Source organism: Fulmarus glacialis, unplaced genomic scaffold (assembly GCF_000690835.1).
Source record: "Fulmarus glacialis isolate BGI_N327 unplaced genomic scaffold, ASM69083v1 scaffold22968, whole genome shotgun sequence".
NCBI lineage: Eukaryota > Metazoa > Chordata > Aves > Procellariiformes > Procellariidae > Fulmarus > Fulmarus glacialis.
Genome location: NW_009226691.1, coordinates 6,296 through 16,881, shown reverse-complemented (window position 1 = coordinate 16,881; position 10,586 = coordinate 6,296). Strand labels below are relative to the sequence as shown.

The 10,586-nt window shown below is 48.9% G+C and overlaps 1 protein-coding gene across 1 annotated transcript; it reads right to left on the bottom strand.

Annotated features, from left to right (window-relative positions):
- Positions 1 to 1,223: 1,223 nt before the first annotated feature.
- Positions 1,224 to 9,774, bottom strand: AMZ1 (archaelysin family metallopeptidase 1). The gene is made up of 6 exons (XM_009582900.1): positions 9,446 to 9,774; positions 8,637 to 8,804; positions 7,647 to 7,775; positions 7,142 to 7,305; positions 5,614 to 5,790; positions 1,224 to 1,933 (listed from the first exon to the last, which is right to left on the bottom strand). Exons 1-6 carry the CDS (start codon positions 9,747 to 9,749, stop codon positions 1,364 to 1,366), a joined length of 1,512 nt encoding a protein of 503 aa, XP_009581195.1. The 5' UTR covers positions 9,750 to 9,774; the 3' UTR covers positions 1,224 to 1,363.
- Between the last annotated feature and the right edge of the window lie 812 nt (positions 9,775 to 10,586).

The window sequence follows — 10,586 nt, the reverse complement described above, 5'->3', positions numbered from 1 at the left end:
GGAATCCAGTTGAATTTATTACGAGGTCATCTTTTCTACTCACCTGCACGAGTAAATCTCAAGTTTTTTTCAAAAGTCTTCCACTGATTCTCTCCCTTCCTGCTCCAAAAATGCATTGCAGGGTTACTGCACGGTTTGAGGCCCTCAAAGTGCACAGGGCAAGCGCTCAGGAAAGCCAAAGCTATTAGCTCCTCTGAGGGAAACATCCTCTCTCTCCTCCCAGCTGAACTGGACCCAGTCCTACCTGCTGATATTTTTAGACGGGAGAAATCTGAAGCGTAGCCAAGTAGCTGTGAGCTGTAGAGAGTGTTATCAGTGCTGAGGTCTGAACGAACTGGGGATGGAGAGGGTCAGCCTTCCCCCGGCACGCTGGTGTTACAGAGCTCGAAAACCTGTCGGCCTTTTGAGCTCTGTCTATAAATAGCTGGAGAGGAACGGCATGCCCCGGCAATGGGAAAGCAGGCTTTGCAGCTCCTGGTGCCAGCACAGCACCCGTTCCTGTTCAGAGGGTGACTTACAGAGCGGGAAAGAGGGAAAGGGCCAGGGTGTTAACTTCTCAAGGCAGAAAGAAAGGAATGCATGTGTAGTTCCCCCTTTTAAGTTAATAATCAATGAGTGTGTGAATGTTTTCAAAGGTTTTCTGTCCTGTGCCAATCTACAGAGGATGTGAGTAGTTACAGTTCATGGCTCCAAGCCTGGCTTTGTTTGAACTAAAGCAGCTCTGGAGATCCCCTTGAGTATCTGCCAAAAGACAGTCATCACACTAACACTGTTCTTTATGGTGGACGAACTGCCAGGGATCTTTCTGCTTTACTCACTGACTCTGTGCCCGTCCTTCTCCATATCTCCCTCTCCCTCCCTACTCATAGCATGAGTCCGTCAGCCTCGGCTGTGCTCAGTGCAACCTCCAGCTGATGGGGCAGCAGCTAAAACAGAGATGAACATTTGGTATGGGGGGAAATGGAGAGGGAGAAATAATATCTGTCCCCTGGTTTAATTTGCATCTGTTTGTTCAGATGGACCAAGCTTTTGTGTGAATATGTTTAGTGTTTAGCATAGACCTCTTCCTGGTTGACTTCAGACCAAAAGAAACATGGCAAGAAAATACAAGCACCTACATAGGACTTGATGTGGGTTTGGAGTTGTGCTGTTGCTTAGACCAGCACAGGAAAAACCCCTAGAGAAGAACTGATCACATCAAAAATATGTTAGCAGTCTCAGAAAAAGAAACACCTTTTATTCCTGTGGGGAGTTGCTGTTTCTCTCTGGCAGCAACTACTTGTGGTGAGAAAGGTCAGAAGCAGGGCAGTAACGTAAGCAAAGCTGTGGGAGCAAAGCTGGCCCAACCCAACGCAGACCCAGCCTAGTTTTCTTCCCATCGCCAACGATGAGGGGATGACTCCCCTTTGGACAGTTTTCTGGAACTCAATTTCCTCCGCAAGGAGGAAAACTTGTCTCCGAGAACTTTCCGTAGCCCGGTGGTGTCCCTAGCAAAGGGTAGGTCCTTCTTCATAGCAGGCAGTTGTCCTGTAAACATTTCCCACTTAGCCAGGGCATCCACGGTCTTGTCTACTTGAGCCAGTTCCTCCTCGGAGACGTTCCTCTCCAGGGCAGCAATGCACATCTCCAGCCACAGTTCATAATCTTTAATGATATCTGTGGACTTGGTGGGCCCAGTGAACTGGGGCTGGCTGTGCGCCTCCGCCAGCGAACACGAATGCTCGTCCTGTTCCAGCTCCTGGCTGATGGAGAGGGCCTGGCTGCAAGTGTCCGGTGTCAGCGGCTCGGACAAGGAGGTCACAGCCTCGGAGTCGTTCTCGCAGCACATCCCAGAGTCTGAGCTGAACGGAAGGATGTCCTCAGAGGCAGACAGGACTGCTGACTCTTGCCTTGGCCACGTGGACAACACAGTCTGTGTCCAAGCGTAGAGTTTCTGTGGAGAGAGAGGAAAAGGTTTCATTTTAGAGAATGAGAGAAAACAGGTACGCCTTTCCCAGTGCTTGTCAGGTAAACCTAGTTATCTTGGGTGGCTCAGCTTCAGATGCTATGGTGCTCTCTGCCAGGAGATGGGTTCAAACAGCTCATGGTTGCCCTACAAAGCAGGGGCTTTCTCTTGCCCCATTTTCTTGGAGTCAGCACCTGTAGCAGTTCTGCCCCCAGCCAGATGTGGACTGTATCTGCCTCATTATTGAAGATGGCAGGAGAAAAAAGGCACAAATTCACTCCTTGCTGTGCGGATATGATCTCTGCGAGAGCCAAACCAGTGCCTCTCCAGGGGAAGCCGTGTCATTGTAAAAGCTCCTGAGATAGCGGTGAAGAATCTTGTTTCATCATGTTGTTAACTCCTGTGGTAATGTGCATTTTATTCCTAAGAATAGCTCTTCCCCTCTTGAGCTGAAATGCACAAGTGGGAAGGCCGGGCTCCAGGAAAGAATTAATGAAAGGAAAATGTCTGAGACAATTTCCTTTTTAAATATTAAATGCTACAATGGGGCATATAACGGGTTGCTTCTGGCACATTTATTCCTTATGCTTTGGGGAATTGCAGTATTCCAGTCATCGCTGGATAAAAGGTGATCTCCTTGTCTGCCTTGTTGGCATGTGTTTTTCAGCTTTTTTCATACTCTTATGGCCTCTTTCCTCACTTTTACTTTTTGCAGCTCCCAGCTGATACCTTTACAAAGCCCTGCGATCGCTTTGGGGAACACAAGGGTGACAGAGTATTAACCTGAGATGCCGGTCACCGTGCTGGGTCCGTACGTGCTCAGCTCAGGGTGAGCTGTAGTGTTTGAGAAGTGGGCAGGAGATTTCCAGCCCTACAGAGCTCCCTTCTCCCGCAGCACCCCGCTACTCCCTCCCCCTTCCCTCCTCTATTGCTCTCTCTTCAGGCAAGTGACAGAAAGGATAAAGAGCTCAAATTGAGTGGGTGGGAGAAATCGGCCCTGTTTCTCATTTCAGTCTGTGCATGAAGCCTCAGGGAAGAATTTCATACAAGAATAAAATGGACTCTTTCAGCTAAGTTAATCCACCCTGCCCCCTCCCTCTGGGGCAAGAAAAAATGTAAAGGGACAACTTTTCTCCTGCCTCATCCCACCTCCAATAGCCCTTCCCTCCCTCTGCGTTTAAAAACAAAGAAGGCACCAGAAGCCGCAATAGGAGCCAGACTAGGGAAGGGGACAGCAAAGCTATTTGAAAGCTGCAACGAGCCCGTGATTTTATAATGTCTCTTAATATTCCCAAGAGTAGTGAATCTGGGAAGGAATCACAACTGCCACTTAGCCCAATTCCCAAGAAGAGAAAAAGCTGCAGACATGAGGATGTTCAAACAGTACATTTAGATTATTTAAGGCAAAAAGAGGGGATGATTGACTCAAGATTGCTACCAAAACCCCAAAATCTTTCCTGTGTCTCATTCTTTGGGTGGTTTATTGATTCGAACTTGGGAAGGGTTTGTAGGGCTGCAGCCTCTTTTTATGTTCTCCTATTTAATTAGAGAGGGATAACCTCTTTGTGGGTTTAGCTTGCCTGCAGGCAAGAGCATTTGAAGTGGATGCCCACCCCAAGTAAGTCACTAAGAATGAAACCTGTTGTCTGACACCTCAAGGGGCTCCAGGTTCAGCACTGGAAGTTTTTCAAACCCCTCTGCCATGGCAGCGTTGTCATTCCCAGCAGCAGTGCAGCCACACTGCGCCCGAGAGCAGATACTGCGATTAACACCACGGCAAGGATGTAGCTAACCCAACTTCTAACAGCTCGAGCACTGTCTTCTTCTGCAGTGTGGCCACTGCCAGCTAACCTAGGCACTACGTGCGGAACAGCCTGGGATGCTGCAGAAGCAGCAGGTGGAAATGTTGGTTGTGGTGGGGAAACACCATGAGAACTGATTTGCTTTCAGTTTTCAAGATGACTCATGCTGGAATAAGCAGCTGTGATGAAAAAATGGAGTATGTTTCTGAGTGCAACTCAGATAAATAAATTGAGGGGCTCTTCCTCCTGCATAAGGACTGGTTTCCTGTCCCACGTGCTCTCTGCCCGTAACCGTCTCAGTTGCAGACTTCAGCAGCGTTACCTGCTCCTGGCGAGGAGCAGCTTTGTGTCTGGCATTTCCTGTATTTATTATGAGCGTCTGGGGCTGTTATGTGGCAGGTGGGGATCCGTGATAGTTTTCCAAAGGGAAATGTGACTTCAGACTTGCACTTGGCCAGCCACAACCTCTCAAAACGTGCTTAGCAAGTAACTTTGCTATCTGATATTGTCTCCAAATGCTTTGTGCTCTCTTCTGTCAGGTTCCTTAACTATTTAGTTCATCTCTGGCATTTATATTTCCTCTCAATGCTATAGCAAAGCCTCTTACAGAGATTATCACAACTCTCTTATACCAGCTTGTACTACATCTAGCCGAGCTTTTCCTTGACAAGGCAGCAGATGTGACACTTGGCAAGTGTGTCCTCTCTTCAGGTTTGTGTTCACTGTCGCCAGGGGATGCTGAGCCAATTACAGTGTTTACTGCAGGTGTAAAGGCAAAAATGTTTCTAGAAGAGCTTAATGCAGATGGTAGTTCTCTTCTAGAAAGCAATAGCTGGATGCTGACAGGCTGGGTGTTTAAATAAACCAGAATTTATTCCTCTGGTAGTCTGGGCAATTTAGGCACCTCTTGGACAGAAGCAGGGACCAAACAGCCACGGAGCCAGAGACGTGGATGCAGACAAGCAGCACAACACACAGACGTGTTTTTTCCCCACATGTCCTTTGCCGTGCTTCTGTGCATTTGATTCCAAGCTGAATGAAACTAGAGCCATCCCTGTTCTCGTTCTGCACATATCTTGTTACAAATATAACCCACAGACTTTAAAATAGGCGGCCGTGGAAAATCCTGTCTCTGAACATGATGTGTGTCAGACAGGAATTATAACCAGGGAGAAGATAGGGTGCTGAGTGAGAATGATGACATTATTTCTATTCCACCAGCCATTTGGCTCCTGAATCCTACTTTTCAGACAGCAGAGGTAGAAAACCCTTTCGAGAGCTAAGGGCATCTTAGCACTATTCCTGATGTTGTCTAAATGTGGTGTTAGCAGTTTTATGGGTGGGAGAGAAGAGACAAAAAGATGAGTCTGGGACCCTCCACTTACTAGGGGTAATAGTTCGTGATCCTTTCTCATATCTTTAAACAGAGGAACTGCAGCAAAGTACGCACTTGATATTTTCCCCCTGTCACCAGCAGCCCCAGAGAGGCAGAACACCACGGTCACACACGGGAAAGGGCAGAGATGTGAGAACTGCTGTGCTCACTGCCACGCTGGCTTGAAATCTGCCTGCCCACCCCACCTTATTTTTGGAAGTAGCCAAATGTGGTCGGACTGTTGCACCGTCCCTTGCTGTGAACAGCGAAAAGCCCTAGAGAGTGTGTAAAGTGCTACGTTAGTCACAGACCATGTGTACAACACCCCCCTTATTTAGGTGTAAGCTCTCTCCCTTAGCACCTTGCACCGAGAGCAGCGTCTGTGTTTAACACGCTGCTACAGCACATTTAGTGCTGTGGTTTGGGGTGAGCCGCTCTGCTCCCTGCTATGTCCCCTTGCTCCACGAAGGGCTGGTGGGTCTGTCTCTCACCCTGTAGCGCTCGACAAGTTTAAAGCCCACGACGTGCTGCAGCTTCCGAAGGCAGATGGGACACGGCTCCAGGGGCCGCAGCAGGGCTTCGTCCAGGCTCAGCGCGCCCTGCATGATGCACTGCAGCCAGCGGCAGGTCCCCAGCCCCATCAGGTGGCAGATCTCGTGACAGGTCACCTTTCAGGAAAGCAAAAATCACAGGAGCACACGGTCACTTCTGCTTCCACTGCCCCCTCCTCTTCCTCCTCTGCTGTTCCACTTTCCCCACTCCCTGACAGTCTAATCGACTCGTTGCTCAGCCCCGGTGGTCCTTCAGCCTAAGCTTTTCCGAGGTGAAAGGGGAACGTGACTCCCTTCTTCCCAGGTACCCCAACATCCATGTTTATATGGTGGAGGAAGAGGGGTGGGTGTGTTTTTTAGAAGCAGCTGTGGGAAGACCCTCTCAATAGCATGTTCAGAGCTCTAGCGCAGTGCTGCTGTCACTCTTCCTCAAGGACAGAGTTGTGGTTTTTTTTAAGGGGAAAACCAGTCCCACAGGGGTCTGAAAAGAGCAGCACAGACCATGTGAGAAATCTGTAAGAAGCTATTGACGATAACAGATCTGGGTCCTTCCAAAGCAGACGCTCTAAACGTTTGTGCCAAAGCAAAAACTAAGCTGGAGTCAGCTGGCCCAGCATGACTGCCTTGGGAATTGGCAACCGTGGAAAGGCTGAGGAGGGAGGATTCCCCTCCTCCTCCCATTGCCACCTAACATCATTTGAAATTACTACAGGAAGGGACCTCAAACTAGAAAATCCTGAGCAAATACCAGGGGAGGCAGACAGAAATGCCACTGTGTGGGCCAGCTTTGGGAGAAATGCTAGAAGTAGAGCTGGCAAGAGGGCGGACGGGAGATGCTGGGATGAGGGAGGACAGCACTCGTGAATCGGATGTGTTGGAGATGGATAGGGTTTAAGGGCATCTGCATATAAATATAGGTGCAAACTTGTCTAAGGTATTTTTCTCATCCATCCGTGTAAGCAGGTCTGGCAAGCGGTCCTCTCCCCTTATGGATACCAATGTCTGAGGAAAACACAGTCACCCCTTCCCAGCTATCCATTAGTTAACACACAACTCCACTAGATATTCTGATTAATCTCTGAATACTTCATCAACTAACAGATCGTACTGCCCATGCATTGCCTGACAAGCAAAATACTGAGATGTCCCAAGCATGAACCTGGGAGCTGGGCAGGGTTTTTGTCTCAGAGTTGCTGCATGACATAAGGCAAATGCTGAAGCCTCTCTATAGAGCTGATACTATAGTTTGCTCCAGTGGCAGGGGGAGTAAGAGATGTCTACGTGGTGCACTAAAATATAAGCTCTTTGGGACTGTGTAAGTGTGTGGACTTGGCTGTCATTGCCTGTGTCTTCTGGGAGCAGAGTCTCATGCCTGCTTCACTGGGCTGAGAGATGGGTTATGCCCAGCCCTGAAATATTTAACCCTACGTGGCAAGAAATATGGGATGCAGGAGATTGCTGGTCCTACCTTACAGCACTGGACCATCTCTTGGGCACTGAACGGCAATGTCCGGTCTCTGCTTTCTTTGCTGACTTCACATAACCGTTCCTTCTGTGTGAGCGGATTCAAGCTGCTACAGCCAGCCTGGGGGAAGTCCCCAGAAAATCTGGCAAAGCTGCAGACTCCCACTTCTGTAAAGAGAAGCGCATGCAAGTTAGGCATCAGCTCTCTTACGATTGTCTCTCAGCTTAGGCAGCATGAAAAGAAAGCTGTTGTAGCACAGTCCAGTTGAGCACACAGGGTGTGATGAGATACACTTCCCAAAAGGTTTGTAGCATCTCAGTTACTTTTGTCTGGATCGGGAGCCCTGACTCCCCTAATTTTAATTGGGAAAACCTAGTTCCTCTTATCAGGTAGTGAATAAAATGTTAAGGATAAGATTTGGCTATTCCAGTCTCCCAGGGAAGGCTTTTTGGTACAGTGCTGCCTTATTCGCATGCTGTGCTAGGAGATGATGGGACACCAATCCCACCTTGTCCTGGCAGGAATTTGCTGAACGTGAAGCTCCAGGTCTCGCATGGGTAAAGGTCCAGCAGAGTCAGTCCGAGGACGCACAGGGCATCCATGGGCTTGTTGTTCTTCAGGAAATTCAGGACCCCATCTGGACAAATACAAGAGAGACGTTCATTAAAATGAAGCATCCCTGGAAGGCATGCAAGAGCCAGAATTTCTGCTGCTCATGGAGAGGAGGATGTAATCCAAGCCACAGATAGGCAGAGCTGCTGGATTCAGCATCTCGGATGGAGAACCATGGCTGTGTAGCCCATCCCCTCAAATCAGAGTATGAGCAGACCTGACTTTTGAAGTGGTGCCAAGCACAGAGTTAAAACAAAGCAGAGCTAAGGGCAGAGATGTAGGTGAATTCAGTGCTAACCCACGGAAATAAGCACCTGGAAGTATATGGATTTCCCTACGGGCTTTTCAGACTTGAGCGGGACCAGCCGCATCGCTGCGTCTGTGCTGGGCACGTGCTGCCCGCGGTACCTGCAAACAGCTTGTTCCAGATGGATGTTTGTGCACCGTGAGTGAGTTTGGCAGCTGAGAAACCTATTTCCCTGGGGAGCTGTGTGACACTTGAACCCAAATTTCCTAACATGAAAGGCCAGTGAGTTACCCACGGCATCCAGGCCACTAATTTACTTTGGCTCTGGACAAGAGATGGGAGAACTCAGGCTACACCAAATCTACAGTGCCTTCCCGCAGAGCTGGACCTAAACATAACAGCATTGAAAAATACAGACAGCAGAGGAAAATATGATGAAAGTCACTTTGTTTTTTATTCCTGTTTCCAGCCTCAGAGTTCTGCGTTTTCCATGAGAACAGGATTTCTCCCTTTTCACTCCCTTCCTCATCCCCTCCCTGCTCAGGCAATGAAGGGCTATTTCAGGCATTTCCTAAGGGAGGGCTCGTGCCCGCGTGCCAAGCTGATGTCTCTACGGGCTCCCCGCTCCCAGGTCCTTACCTGCGTGAAGCTGCACCCTGTCGGTGTCCCGGCTGTGGCGGTAGCAGCAATGAATGGAAGAGATGGGGATGGAGGGAAGGCACTTCACACGGAGACCCAGGAAGAAAGACTCAACGCAGCTCTGGAGGGAATCCAGCAGTGAGAGCCCGGCAGGCCCTTCGATTAAGTCTAGGAAGAGAAGCTCTGTTATCAGTTCCTTAAAGCCAGGGTGAATCATAAGGTCCAAAGGGGTTTTATGGGGCTGGCCACAGCAACTGGGGAAGAATAAGGCTGGTTCATTCTAGTTAATTGCTTACTCTGGGATGTGGCAGACATCTCTAGATGGTTATACAGATATGGAAGAGAAGAGGCGGCTCTTTCTGAGAGGTGGCTCGAGGCATTAGTACACTCTCTCGTTAGCAGAGCAGATGTACTAGGAAGGTTGTCTCCTATTTAAGTTGTGCAGAAAGATTAATGTGGGAAGGGTGGCTGTTTTTAATGAACCATAAGGGATGGAGCTCCAGAAATGCTGTTTTATCCAGCATTGTTTTACATATAGATATATATGTATGTATGTATGCATACATATATTCATAGCAAGTCTCACCCAGGGACACATATGCCATATACAGGACAGGTCTACTGATGGTTGTCATCATGGCTTGTGACTCTGGACTGGGGCGTGTCAGAGCCTTTGGTATTACACTTATCTTTGCTATGGCAATTGCATTTTGCAGGTTAGTCCTTAGAAGAAGATGTTAGTAGCGTTCAGCACCACCCACCTCCCTCCCGTATCTTTCCAGGTGGCTCAGTGAAGATGCCCACATTACCTATAGGTTGCAGGTAAATGTGCTTTCGATAGAAGTTCTGCTTCTTCCTCAGTATGGCGTGATAGAATGTCTCAAAGTCCTCAGGGGCATCGGGATGGCTGAGGAGCCAGTCGAAAGCCGTCCGTATGAGCAGCGTGCAGAAGAGCGTTCTCTGTGGGTTGTAGGCTTCGGAGAGGAACAGCTTCTCCGCCCTGGAGAAAGCTTTGGCATAGAGCTCCTGCAGGGCTGGGTTGGTGGAGATCAGCGCATCCTTCAGAGCCCGGGGCCCGAAGCTGAATTCCTGAGCGTGTTTGCACTGCAGCATCGCGGAGAGACCCACCGGCTGTGGCACTGCCTGCAGGAGGAGATACAACCATCAGCACGTGGCCTCGCGAGGGACCTGGAAACCTTCTCACACTTTGCTCTCAAAGCAGTTTGCCCCAAGATCCCAGCTGTAAGGTTTGATTGGGAGCTTATAAATGCTGTACATAGTGCTGGCCAGGAGCCCTACGCATTTACATGAGAATAGCTGTTACAGGGTGCTCTATATCTGCCTGTATGTCACTCTTTTATGGACAGCATACCAGTAGATGGTGCTCAAGAATGCATAGCTCCATTATTGCTACCAGATGTCTGGATTAAATCAGATAGTTTGATTTCTTTTTTTTTTTCAGTGCTCTATCCTGAAGTCCCAATAACACGGGAAATACCTCTGTGTGTTGTGCAACTGGCTGCACTGGCCCTCATCTGATGTCGAAAGGTGGTGCTCCTTTTTGCTTGGGCTAAACCACACTCCTTGGGGCTCTCAAAGGCATAGGTCCACGGCAGGAAAAAAGAGGTAGATCTTGGTCTTTATTTATCTATCTGTCAGAAGTCTAAACTTCTGACTTACCTGACACCAGTGAAAGCAGCAGTTCACTGTTGACAATTTCCTCTAATAGCTTTTAATCCTCACTCTTAGGTATTGACCTGGGACATCTGCCGGTTCACAGTGCTGTTGTCAGGCTGCAAGATGTGGGAAGGTTTGCCCAGCCGGATCCACAGGGGGGACTTGGCATGTGAGACTCATGTTTGCTAGGGCTGCCTCTCTAGCAAGATATGTACGGGCCCATTGCCATCACGTCACTTCATGAATAACTTCATGTCACACCGTGTTAGCATC

Excerpts from the sequence above, each read along its gene's own strand:
- AMZ1 (XM_009582900.1), bottom strand. The coding sequence starts at position 9,749 with ATGCTGCAGTGCAAACACGCTCAGGAATTCAGCTTCGGGCCCCGGGCT. Across the intron at positions 5,791-7,141 it reads AGATGGTCCAGTGCTGTAAG|GTGACCTGTCACGAGATCTG; the intron begins GTAGGACCAGCA and ends CTTTCCTGAAAG. Across the intron at positions 1,934-5,613 it reads AACTTGTCGAGCGCTACAGG|AAACTCTACGCTTGGACACA; the intron begins GTGAGAGACAGA and ends CTCTCTCCACAG.